Source organism: Anoplophora glabripennis, unplaced genomic scaffold (assembly GCF_000390285.2).
Source record: "Anoplophora glabripennis isolate ALB-LARVAE unplaced genomic scaffold, Agla_2.0 scaffold169, whole genome shotgun sequence".
NCBI classification, from domain to species: Eukaryota; Metazoa; Arthropoda; class Insecta; order Coleoptera; family Cerambycidae; genus Anoplophora; species Anoplophora glabripennis.
In genome coordinates this window covers 158810-172322 of record NW_019416320.1, presented here as the reverse complement: position 1 = coordinate 172322, position 13513 = coordinate 158810, and the positions used below count along the sequence as shown (strand labels likewise).

At 32.2% G+C, this 13513-nt stretch overlaps 2 protein-coding genes across 3 annotated transcripts in view; one reads left to right on the top strand and one right to left on the bottom strand.

Moving 5' to 3' along the window:
• Window positions 1-5226: 5226 nt before the first annotated feature.
• Window positions 5227-7281, bottom strand: LOC108903743 (protein LSM12 homolog). Its single transcript, XM_018706029.1, has 5 exons — window positions 7141-7281; window positions 6649-6782; window positions 6433-6594; window positions 5624-5704; window positions 5227-5563 (listed from the first exon to the last, which is right to left on the bottom strand). The coding sequence occupies exons 1-5, from the start codon at window positions 7259-7261 to the stop codon at window positions 5486-5488; spliced, it is 576 nt and encodes a 191-aa protein (XP_018561545.1). The 5' UTR covers window positions 7262-7281; the 3' UTR covers window positions 5227-5485.
• A 651-nt stretch (window positions 7282-7932) lies between these two features.
• Window positions 7933-13513, top strand: part of LOC108903740 — a 48986-nt gene continuing 43405 nt past the window's right edge. For both annotated transcript variants that reach the window (XM_018706026.1, XM_018706025.1), the window contains exons 1-2: window positions 7933-8432; window positions 8625-8871. In XM_018706026.1, coding sequence (XP_018561542.1) covers window positions 8241-8432; window positions 8625-8871 — 439 coding nt within the window. In that variant the 5' untranslated portion in view covers window positions 7933-8240. The remainder of the gene's footprint in view (window positions 8433-8624; window positions 8872-13513) is intronic.

The following is a 13513-nucleotide window of genomic DNA, read 5'->3' as shown; positions in this document are numbered from 1 at the left end:
ATAACAAAAAATCAAGTTTTTGATGTTACTAAAATTTAAAAGTAATCTTTAAACATCCCTTGACAAAATACGGAGGAGTTATTTGGTGTAATTACATTGCAATGCGTATTATTTTACCTATTAACAATATACATTTTGACTTGCGAGCCGCGCCGCTCGGGCACTCCACTGTGCGCCGACCCCGTCAGCGCCTCACTTTTTCATATATCTCGACATATATTTTAAAATAAATAAAAAATAAAGAGTAAAATGTCTTAAACTTATAAATATATTTATTTAAGGATAAAATTTTCACATTCGTCTGCATTACAACCACATAAAGTAACACAAGTAACATTATTTTTTCTACAACTACATGCTTTAGTTTTACATGTTTTCAAACATTTACATCAATCGATCAGGTATTATTAAACATAAATATGGGTAATACTGCACCATTTTCATCTAGTTTGTAACCGAAATTTTCGATATTCAACGTCTGGTATTTAGAGTAGGTATATTGAATTTTTCCAAATATACGTTTGCAATTATGCTCTTAATACGTGTAGTTTAAAGACATCAGAAGTACATGGAATATTTCCTAAGTTTATACCCATTCCACACGTTCGAGAAAAAATATTTAACCTATAGCGGCGCGGGAATTTCATTGCGATATTCGCAAATTCAAAATTAGATATTATTTAAGTAAAGTAGATATATTATTATTGTTATTATTATTATTGTTACTGTTTAGAAATTTATAATATCAATAAACAAAAAATAATTTTAATAAATAAAAATTCAGCATTGCTAAAATGTATCAAAAAGTGAGGTGATGAATATATACACGAGGTCGGCGCAGAGTGGAGTGCCCGAGCGGCGCGGCGCGCAAGTCAAAATGTATATTGTTAATAGGTAAAATAATACGCATTGCAATGTAATTACACCAAATAACTCCTCGGTATTTTGTCAAGGGATGTTTAAAGATTACTTTTAAACTTTAGTAACATCAAAAATTTGATTTTTTGTTATTGTTTTTGAGTCTTGAAAATGGCCGTTTTTGCATTTTTTCGTACATTAAATTGTTTATAACTCAGAAACCGTTGATTTTAGGAGCATGGTGCATAAGAACTATTTTGTTTAGAATACCCCGAAATACCTAATAAAACTTTTTCCGGAGCAAAACAAGTTATTTTTGCAATTTGTTTAAAAAAAATTAGTTAAAAAAAATTGTGACCAGGTTACCGGCCGGTAACATTTTGATCCTCATTCAGGGACATCTCACGGAGGTGATTATGCAAAAAATCGAATTCACTAAATTTTTCATACGAAGCCGCCGATTTTGCCTTGTCTATATGTATATTTTCGTCTCTATGAACGAGAATGACATCAATTAAAATTTTCTTAATTATATTATACACTACACCTTTCAGTCAACGAATTAAATAATTACATGTAATTATTAATCGTGGTTAAAAAATTATCAATTCTTCGATATCAGTATGCTCCTAAAGTATGGAATAAATTCAGTAAAAACGAAACAAATTTTTTTTGGGAAAAATCTTCAAACAGGTTCATTTTTAATTTAAAAAATACATACTTTAGCATAAATGGCGATTTTCAACCGTCATTTGTTTTCGAGTAATGATGTCATCGACATTTTTTTTAAATAGCAACCCCATATTTTTTTTCTTGATTCTGAAAGATCGTTTCATTGCCGATCCGACAGTATTAAAATGTTACCATCCTATAGGAAAGTTTTCGAGTAAATGACGATTGAATGTTAGAAAACGTAAATTTTATTCATTAAAAAAATAACAACTCCTATGTCAAGCAAATACAATTCAACACAATTAAATTAAGTGTTCGAATTGCCACCCACCGGCTTCTTGACAATACGCAAGTCTGTGTAGAAATTCTTCTTTCATATTATGAATTATTCTGGGGTATTGTGTGTATTTCATCTATAAATTCTATAATACAATTTTGGAGTTCTTCTAAATTATGTGGTCTATTAACGTACACTTTGGACTTTAAGTAGCCCCATAAGAAATAGTCCAGGGGTGTAAGATCTGGGGATCTCGCGGGCCATTCCATCGGTCCTCGTCTGCCGGTCTACCTCCTGGGAAAACAATTGTCCAGAAACTCTCGAACAGGGCGCGCATAGTGCGGAGGTGCACCATCTTGCTGAAACCGTATGGTGTCATCAGGAATATCAGGGTCATTATCATTAGGAAAAATTACTGCAAGCGCTGGAACAAGGTCATTTTGTAAAAACTCTAAATATCTTTCTCCTGTAAGGGTTCCTTCAAAGAAGAAAGGCCCTACTATTCTGTTGTCAACTATTCCAGCCCACACATTTAATTTCTGTGGGCGTAGGGTATGTGTCTCTGCCATCCAATGAGGATTTTCCTGACACCAATACCTGCAAGTTTGACGGTTCACTGTACCATTGAGACAAAACGTGGCCTCGTCTGAAAAAAGTATTTGCCGGTGTAAATCTCTATTTACTCGACATAAATCCATCATAATTTCACAAAAGTGTAAGCGGCGGTTGGGATCATCTTCATTGAGTTCCTGCACAAGTTGAATTTTGTAGGGATGATATTTTTCCTGTCTCAGGATACGTAGCACTGTGGTCTGACTAATTTCATTGTTTAATGTAACCGATCGTGAAATATTATGAGGATTATCTACCATACTCATCAAAATGTTCTGTTTGTAATCTTCACTAACGCTTAGACGTCCAGGTTTTGGAATATCTACAAACTTGCCAGTTTCTCTAAATTTAGATACTATCTTACTGACTGTTGATTGGCTGATATGGCGTTCTGAATGTTTTTCATTAAATAAATTGCAAACTTCCTGCTGCGTTCTAGTCTTATCCCCGCATCTGATAAGAATTAAAATTTCAATTCTTTGTATGACAGTTAAATGTGCCATAATACTTTAAATTCAACAATAATTTCTATATCGCTTACAATACTTAGAAAGTCGGTATGACAGTGACACAATGTAAAGATTTACACTTACATAATCCATAAAAAACTTCAGGCATAACGTTTTTGCTTTATTTTAATTGATTCGGGTTTTCTAACAATCAATCGTCATTTACTCGAAAACTTTCCTATGTAAGATGGCAACATTTTAATAGTGTCGGATCGACAATGAAACGATCTTTCAGAAGAAAAAAAATAGGGGGTTGCTATTTAAAAAAAATGTCGATGATGTCATTACTTGAAAACAAATGATGGTTGAAAATCGCCTTTTATGCTAAAATATGTATTTTTTAAATTAAAAATCGACCTGTTCCAGGATTTTTCCCAAAAAAAAAAAATTTGTTTCATTTTTACTGAATTTATTCCAAACTTCAGGCGCGTACTGTATAAAACTGCTATAACAGTTTATCTTCAATTGAATATACAAGTACTTATATGAAGCGATTTCAAATGAAATATTTTCTTTGGTACTTTCATAACGGTTGTTCAGGATGAGATTTTCCATATATTACAAGTGTAAATGTAAATATTAAACAAGTTGAAAGGTTTTTCACTTTTGAAATTGTGAAAATAAATTAGAAGAGTCCATTATTTGCTATTTTTAATCAACAGTATCAATATAAAGGCAAATGTTTCATATTCATGCTCTTCCAATGCCTCCTACATTTTTAAACTGAAACAGAAACTCAAATTTGAAAGTTTAAGCACAGAGTACTCTGTGGTTTAAGCTTGAATAAAAAATATTTTGCATTATAAATTGATGAAAGGTAAGATTTTTAATAAAAATTTATGATTTTTCAAAAAATAACTTTTAAAGTAGGTAATTCGCAGGAGGCCATGGGTTGCCAACTGGACCTTGGACCATCGTAATTGGTTTAACAAGTATATCTAGAAAAAAACCGTACAAATCCTGTATTCCAAAAAAAATTTTAAGGGACATATTGGTTCTTCATGCAACGCACTGTCCGAGAAGAAAAAATGTATATGATCTGATATATATTTTTGAATATTCAGTTTATGAATATATACTTAATAATAACAATAATTATACTGAGCTTTCCAAGAAACTATCTAGAATCATTTTTCTTATAAGAAGTCTTTCCGATTCTGTCTCGACGGCAACTTTATTGACAGCCTACTACGCAGTTTTTCATTCTAATATGATTTACTCAATATTTAATTGGGGTCACTCCTGCCATGCAGAAAAAATTTTTAGTCTACAACGAAGGTGTATACGAATCATTGCCGGGCTTCAGTATAGAGCTGACTGTAGGAAGCAGTTTATTAGATACGGCGTTCTCACTCTGCCTTGTGTATTTATTCTTGAATGCCTTGTTTTCATTAGAGAACATCTGATCAGTTTTGAGTCAAACAATTCATTTCATGAATATTCAACCAGGAATAAAAACCAAATCAGGCACAACTTTCTGCGATTGAACAGAGCTAGAAATGGGACAAATCATTATTGCATCAGATTTTATAACAAATTACCAGTCAATGTCAAAAATCTATGCCCAATTCATTATAAAGGTGTCTTGAAAAACTTTCTTAAATTGAATGCATTTTATACACTTGATGAATTTTTAAATCATAATTTTGCTAATCTAATTTTAAATTGTAAGTCAAATTGTAATGTTTGTATTTTATAGTTGTCTACTTTATGTACTTTATGAGTGTTTTTATAATATGATGTGGTTCTCTTTGAATTGTATTTTAATTGTATGCTTTGGCCGTTTTTCTTTGACGTGTGTAAACATTTTTCTTATGTAATAACACCAATAAATGCTTACTTACTTACTTACTTACTATGTCAAACAAAAAAGTTGTAGCTAAAAATAATTTAGGGGATGCTTATTTGAACCCCCTCCAAAGGGCAGAAATTTACGAAAAATTGTTGAGAAATTGTGCATTTGTAGAAAATTTGTGTAATATTTGACTTTTACACCTTTTTTGGTTTTCAAATTACAGCTATTCCATATTTTTTTTGGAAACTGAGAAGCTGTATCTCCTAAGGGGCGAACATTTTAAGAGGGTCATTTTTATGTAGAATGTGTTCTTTTTAGTTGTAGATTCACCGGTACCATTTGTGCTACTTCTTTCGAAAACACCCTGTATATAGGAAAAAACAACTGGAAAAATGAGATTTATTCTTGATTCTCTGGCATGTATACAAAATAATAATATACAATTCCTTCCTCACGCAGTTACTGATTTCTATCCAACGTTTCTTTAATTAAAAAATACGAAATGTAATTTAAATTTTTATTAATATAAAATAAATAGATGGATATCATATTGGCTACTATTATAGGTATTTTTAAACAATTCTCCAATATAACTTAATAAAGAATCAAATTTGAACTAAAACGATCCACAGTTCTGAGATTGTATGATGAATTTTACACATCCGAATGCGCTAGTTGATATGCAAATAAAAAAATATTTTAGTTCCGAACCAAAACTGCACGAGAGGTATATGCATTAGATATAGAAATTATCTATGATTCTTATTGCGACGATGAACTATTCTGACAGACCGGAGAGTTCTGGGAATTTAACCCTAAATCTTTCATGTGTTTCTCCACCTGCAACAAAACGTTCAATCGATAATTTAAAAGTAACACAATCAACTTCAGTTTACTTACCACTTTCCTTATATAACCGTATTCTTTACTGGTAGTGTTGCCTTGTATATTTTCCAATTGGTATGGTGGGCTTATTATAACCTAAAAGAAGTTCAAAAAAATTTAGTTAAAGTTGTTTCAACAATTTTTTTAATGATAAAATTTGTTGAATAGTTTTATAACGAAAAAAATCAAGGTAACCTGGAAATTTCTGCACAGCCATGATGAAACAATTGCCAGCCTTCAATTGTTCTCATCAAGCAGTGAGAAGTTTTTGCAAAATTTGTGGAAGTTTTTTTTATTGAAATACCTTGCAATTATTCCTTATTATTATGTGTGAAAAACAAACCACTACATTGGATTATATAAAACTATTCTACAAAAGTTGGAGATTTTGTAAAAGACCTACTAGAAGACCCGAACAGGTGGTGTGAGGATTCTTTATCAAGGTGACATTGTAATTTGCTAAATATACAATAAATTTATGAAAAATAAAGTCCTAAGACCCGCTGGTTTGATTTTCAGTAACAATTTTTTAGGTTAGTTGTACCAGAATACTTTCAAAATGTACGCTAGAACAAGTTTTCTTAACCGAAGTATGTAAATCATATTTTTTATGTTAACAGGGTCAAAAATAAACTATTTTTCACTTTGAACATTAGAACGATCGTTAAACTTTCAATTTTGCTATTGTTTATAACTGACATCAGAAATAACACAGCATTTAATATAACAGCTCTAGAGCAGGACTTCCATCTAACAAAGTTTAATTGTGTGTGATTGTATCTTTATTCCATTGACACGTTTTGGGTGATTAAAACATATCATACCTCATGATTCCAAATTACGATTTCGGAATTTCTCCACCTAACCTCATTTATCGTTTTGGCTATTGCTATAAACAAACTTTGGCCCTCGGAACTGACGTTTGCCGATATTGCCTGTAACATTCTCTTCTTTTCATCTACTTGATTTCTCACTCTAGTGTTTAGCTGAAAAATATCGTGATTTAAAAGTATTTTCCTGGCAGCTAAATTGGTACTTACTCTTTGAAGGTTAAGAGACTGTGGTGCTTCGGGGATAGTGGTCACTTCTTTCTTCACCTTGAGCTCACTAACCAACGATAAATTTATAAAATGGACATCGTTTAGCTTTGGATCTCCACTTGACGATAAACATTCTAATAGTCATTAAGGAAACTATTTAGGCTAAAATAAATTCTAATGTTGCTGAAAGTGTTAAATGTGATTTAACTGCTCGATAATAACTAATTATTATTACAATATTTACTGAAACTATTTAAAAAACAAGACACCATACATCGATCCCTAAAAAACTATTTTACTCGTTTAAATGTATAATTTATCCAATTAAAACTAATTATATGATTGCAGTAATCATGTTGCTGCTTAATTTACTGAAATTATATTCATTCGAAGCGTTTTGTGGCAAAAAAGTGTACAAAAATAAAGGTAAACCTTGGCTAACCAAGCAGTTTTGTTTTGCGAAATAAAAATTTCCGCCTTTGAAAAGGATACTCAAAATTAATATTTTCGTTTGTGGGTCGAAAGCCAGAACTTCACCTTCCACTTCTTTATTATAACATGTTCTACACCAAACAACACTACCTAAAGAAAAAAAATCTGAAACGGCAGCCATCTCGCAAAACAGATATGGCAACTCTTGTCATTCGGGGATATTTGGCGTTCAGAAACGTCAGATTCCATTGGCAATCCTGAAAACCAAGGCGAGAAGTGAAAAGGTGGGCTCGCTTGTGAAATGCAAAATATAAGGTATACAGGTGAACTAATTCTGAAAAATGAAAATGACGATGCACGCCAAGAATATTTTAATTATCATATTTGTTATGGTTTCATTCATTACAATGTTTTGTCGATTTGAATTGTTGATAAATTATCAATGGGTATGAAATATTCGTCAAGTAAAGAGACACTACAACAAAAAATACTAATAATAGAAGATATTTTGTTCATGGAATACGTCCTTGTGGAACTCTATATATTTTCCTCTGGTGGTATTTAATACTTCAATAAGAATATTTTCGATGACGATGGTGGTGTATTATTTTATCTAGTCAAGGTAAAAGAACTTAACGACGATTGTACTACCCAAGCCAAGATAGTTACGACTGTTACTGCTACGGTTACGACTACAAACCGGCCATAAACAATTATTTGACTGCCTCGTAAACTCGAGAAGAACCAATAAATCTTGTTTTAATCACGAGCGTTGCGAAGTGTACCACTTATTCTATTTCTGTAATTCGTAAATATGAGTCCGCCCGCTTTTTATGAACATTATCGAAAATAGAACCAGTCTCGTTTAGATGCCGAGAATATCGCGGTGCAGCAGATCTCCGCTAAAAGGAAAATCGAACAGTAAATATGAACTTGACATAAAATCTCGTAAATAAGTCACAGGGAGTGTTGAGTTAGACGTAACATTTAAAGAAAACAAATAATGAAAGTGGCGCGAATGTAAGCCAGAGTCGTATATTTTTCTAAGTAGTGGTAATAAAATTACGTGAAGTGCACTCATCTGATGGAGTAGGACAATATAAATGAATGGCTACAAGTATTAAAAAAATTGCAAATTTAAGGATTTAATTTCACGTAAAATGTCGCGCTACAGATCTGACCCAGAAATGTTGGAATATGAAGCTCCAAGTTTCTGCTCTAAATTCCTGCACTATACGTGGAAAACCATCTCTTGTCTTTTTTCCCATATCACTCTAGTGGCTATGGTGGTATCATATTGTGTTTTGGGAGCCTACACATTTGCTTCCCTAGAAGTCGACAATGAATTACAGGTGAAGTAATCCGCAGAACATGAAATTAAAATCTCTGTAATTTCGTTATATTCGTTTTATATCATCAAGATCAGATCTTTATTCAAAATGATGTCACTACAATTTTTTGCAACATTACCAAACAGTTCAAACGTGTTCAATATGTGTATATGTTCGCGTGACTCTCATTAGGTATTTATTTATTTTTTGTAGGTCAAGAAGAGCATACACCTTCTCAGAGAAGAAGTTATACAGCAGCTGTGGAATTACACCACAATATTGACTGTGTTCAAAAATGATACTTACATTATTGAAGCATCTAAACACCTCAAATCCTTCGAAGACGCCCTCCTCAAGGCCATTACTAAGGACGGGTGGGACGGCGAAGAAAACGATACTATGATCCAGTGGTCCTTCACGGGGTCCTTGTTCTATTCCATCATCGTTATTACTACCATCGGTAAGTGGCTATCTCTTTTTATACGTTTCCGCTTAGGGGAAGGGAAATAACTTGTCGACATAACCTCAATTTAGTGACGTTTCATCATGTTTCGCAGTCTGTTTGGGGTTTTTACAAGCGTGTATTAATTCCCGTAAAAACAATTGAATACTGATTAAGTAGCATTTTAACCGCGAGGATAGATACAAGCTGTATAACAAACTTTGACAAATTGTAGCTGGGTTAATTTCACACATTTTTTCTTATATGAACATAGGTCCGATTCTTTTTGTTTTTGAAATTTCAAGCATTTCAAAAATATAATTTCATATTTCAATCAAAGTAGCCTGATGAATAAAAATGTTGGTTGCCATAACAATAATTACTATTTGCGTTTAAAGTTTAAATGTTATAGCCCAGTCATTATAGACATGAAAGAGCCTGTTTCGGGAAAAAATACTATTAGAAGTTTCTCTGCGGAATATTGTTCGGAAATCTGTTATAAATAAAATATTAAAAAATCAACTCGAGGCTAGTTGGGAAACTTTGTTTTAATAGTGGTCAAAGTTATGGAAAAGTGGTTTTTTGACTCACGTAAAAAAACTATTATTCATAGCGAAAAAAAGTTTATACAAAAAAGGTAGGTATTAAATAAGCCTATAAAATGAGAAAAGTCCGATTAAATTCCGATAATTTGTTTATGCACAAGAGCTCAAAAATGGTCGAAAATTGCCGTTTTTTTCAATTGCTAATAATTAATGCAATTTTCATCGCAGACACTTGTAATTCAGGATTTTTGAGGCTTTTTACACCCTTAATAAGTGGTAAAAATTTCAGCTCGAAAGCTTCATTGGTTTGGCGTTGGCGGAATTTGTTATCTAAGAAGATGCTATTTTCAATTCATTTTTCCCAAGCTCACAGGCGTTGTAGGGTTTCGATCATTAGTTGTTTTTGTACCTAAATAGTTGTATTGACATATGCATTTACTGATAATTTAATTTTTCAAATTTAATTTGTTTAAAAATGACTGAAAAAATGTTAATATTTATTAAATTGTTAAGATAGGTAATTATTATAAAATAAAATAGTAACCTCTTTACTTTAGTTTTCTTCGAATTTAAAAAAAAATCGTTGTTGTAAGTTGATTAGAAGCTGAGATAATTTTTTTTATTTATTTAATCGCAGTGACCTTAATTATTAATATTAAGAGCCGAAATTTGGAGAGAGTATACATTAAGAGCTATATTTTCATGTCCTACATTAACATTAAGGTGAATTCAACTATTTAATTTCGAAAAAGAAGATAGCGGCGATGCGTTCTATTACTTGGTCTAGCGAACGAGTGGGGAAGGCGAGGCTTAGCATGCGCGCTTAACGATGTAATAAATATTAACATTTTTTCAGTCATTTTTAAACAAATTAAATTTGAAAAATTAAATTATCAGTAAATGCATATGTCAATACAACTATTTAGGTACAAAAACAACTAATGATCGAAACCCTACAACGCCTGTGAGCTTGGGAAAAATGAATTGAAAATAGCATCTTCTTAGATAACAAATTCCGCCAACGCCAAGCTAATGAAGTTTTTGGGCTGAAATTTTTACCACTTATTAAGGGTGCAAAAAGCTTCAAAAATCCTGAATTACAAGTGTCTGCGATGAAAATTGCATTAATTATTAGCAATTGAAAAAAGCGGACAATTTCGACCATTTTTGAGCTCTTGCGCATAAACAAATTATCGGAATTTAATCGGACTTGTCTTATTTTACAGATTTATTTAATACCTACCTTTTTTGTATAAACCTTTTTTTCTCTATGAATAACAGTTTTTTTACGCCAGTCGAAAAACCACTTTTCCATAATTTTGACCATTGTTTTAACAAAGTTTCCCAACTAGTCTCGAGTTGATTTTTTGATATTTTGTTTATAACACGTTTCTGAACAATATTCCGCAGATAAACTTCTAATAGTATTTTTTTCCCGAAAAAAGCTATAATGACTGGCTTATTAGTTAACATTTATTAACCAAATTAAGAAATCTTTAAACTACAAAAATTATACAAAATATCCACCCAAAAAATTTTGGATTTGAAATTTTTTTTTCAGTTGAGCCATTGCATGGACCAGATGTCTTGTTTTTTCAGCCTCATTTTTTTTTTAATTTCGATACGACTATTTTTCATCGAAATATCGGACTTTTAATGGAAAAGGATGTCTTCAGTCATCGATATCTCAGCAACAAATGGTCGTACAGAGAACTGAGGGGCAGTTTCGAAAACTCGAATACCTATAACATTCTGCCGCAATTTTTCGGGAATTTTTTTTCATTTTAATCATGATTATGAAGTGTTTAACCTCAAAAAAACATGACCCTTTAATTTTTTTCAAAGGTTTGACTGTTTGAACCAAAGAAACGGTTTGCTAGATCGAAATGAAACTTCACAGGGTTTTTCTGGGTATATCGAACTGTAAAAGTCGTGCTTAATATTAGTCATTTTGTGAATATTTCTAATTTACCCGTCAATTTTCTAAAAAACCATAAATTACCCTTTTTTCCTGTTTTTTAAAATTCGTGTAAAAGATGAAAAACAAATTTTTCCGAAAAGTTGCTGCAGCATGTTATAGGAAATGTATTCAAGATTTCGAAACTGCCTCTCAATTCTCTGTACGACTATTTGTCGCTAAGATATCGAAGATTGAAGACAAAAGGATCCTTTTCCATTGAAAGTTCGATATTTCGATGAAAAATGGTCGTATCAAAATTAAAAAAAAAAGGAAATTGAAGCTGAATAAACAAGCTATCTGGTCCATGCAATGGCTTAGCTGAAAGAAAAAATTTTTCAAGTTCGTGGTCTCAGAAAAGAAAACAAAAGGAAAATTGTAAAATACTTGCATGATAACCGTAGCTCCTAAAAAATTTCGATAGAAAAATCTGAAAACTAGAATCTTAGAGCTTCAAATAAATAGTCTCAAAAATCACGGAAAAATTTCGGAAATTCTTTTGATCCTTTAATTTTTTGGATTAGTTTATAACAAAAAAAAAGTTTGAACTTCACCTAGCTGTCAAAGTTTGCCATAGAGCTTGTAGAACACCCTGTATAAAGTACATTAAGTTTTTTATTACTTATTCCTATAAAACTGTTTGTAATTTTAACTTTCATTTGAATTAATATGAATTTTGTTCGTTCAAAGTTAATATTTCCAGAAATTCCTATTCTAGAAACAAAACATTTTTATGTAATATTTGTTAAATGTTCTCATTATTTCCAAAATTAAGTTAAAATCGTCGCCTTGTTGAACCTTCAGGTAGGGCCCTGGCATATTATGGCATCACATGCAAATGCACTATTTGTTGTCGTGATTGATTTCGTAAATATTATTTGAATGTCACGATGATAATTAAACTTCTCGACCTTCGCGATATTCCCGAAACAGCTCTTCATCCTGTTCCGTAGAAAAACGTTCCTCTATTTGGCGAACCGCATCGACATTCATTCGAGTTATCTATCATCGTGATTGATTTTCCATTGAAAAGAGCTTATGCAAATTGACTTTATTTCGAATACAAACAAATACGCATAGGTCTCGGTTACGGCCAAGTAATATCGTTATTCAGATATTATTTTGTTAGGGGAACGGTTTGGCCCGCTCCCAGACGGGCCAACGGAACGGAGGTGATATTGCGTTTTAACGGAAAGTACAAAATGTTACGGTTAGTGATAGGTTTCATAGTGTCGCTATTAGTACAGAACAATTCGATTTTTAAAACAAAATAGAAGTCATAGGTCTCGGTTACTACCTACCATACATAAGAGAACTTCTATAGACTGGAATCTCAAGGAGTGGGGGAATGCGTACATAATCAAACACATTTTTACAAGTCGTATCCCAAAATAATAGGTAGTGATTTCATCTTCAATCCGGTTCACCATTTTTAGCAGTCAACACAAAGAGAAATATGAGCTGTGTGCTGCATTCTACCAGAGCAGTTGATATTGCACAGTTTTAGGATATTCTTCTGCTGCAGCAAATTCTACACTTTCATTATTGTTTGGTGCTTGACATCAATTGGGTTTCGTTTAGCGTGCACGAGATATTCTTCTGCTGCAGCAAAATCTAGACTTTTATTGGTCTTTGGCGTGTGACGTCAATTGAGTTGCGTTTAATCGGTTCCGGGCAATTCTGTGGGCACAGGCATATAGCCGTACGCGCGGGAGAAGTCCGAGGGTATCTTTCCGTTAATTTAATTTTGATTGTAATTAATTTAGTAAAGATTTTGGGTTTGTATTCTTAAAATGGAGAGTAGGCTCTACAGTTCACTACTCTGTAACACCTAATACGGGAGAACAACTTTGGGATAGAATAAAAGATGCCGTACGCAAGTTAGACGAACGTATAATTCGTTTCCTATTCCCCATTTATTATAAATTAGTAAATTTTCTATTACTGCCACCTTTCAGTTTATTGTTATTAATAATTATGTTATTTATTATGTTTATTATGGATACGTAGTTACTCCCAAAAAATATGGGGTATGTGTTAATAAATATTTGCTGTAATATCTTCATAATCGAGCATAATTTCGACTTTTGATAGGTATACATTTTTTGAGTAAAATAAAAAAAAACCTATTTCTGATAGTTGCATGTACAAATTTAAA

Coding starts and splice junctions, on each gene's coding strand:
- LOC108903743 (XM_018706029.1), bottom strand. CDS start 7,261: ATGGCTGCCGTTTCAGATTTTTTTTCTTTAGGTAGTGTTGTTTGGTGT. Junction 6,595..6,648: donor AGTCTCTTAACCTTCAAAGA/GTAAGTACCAAT, acceptor GATATTTTTCAG/CTAAACACTAGAGTGAGAAA. Junction 5,705..6,432: donor TCGTAATTTGGAATCATGAG/GTATGATATGTT, acceptor AACTTCTTTTAG/GTTATAATAAGCCCACCATA.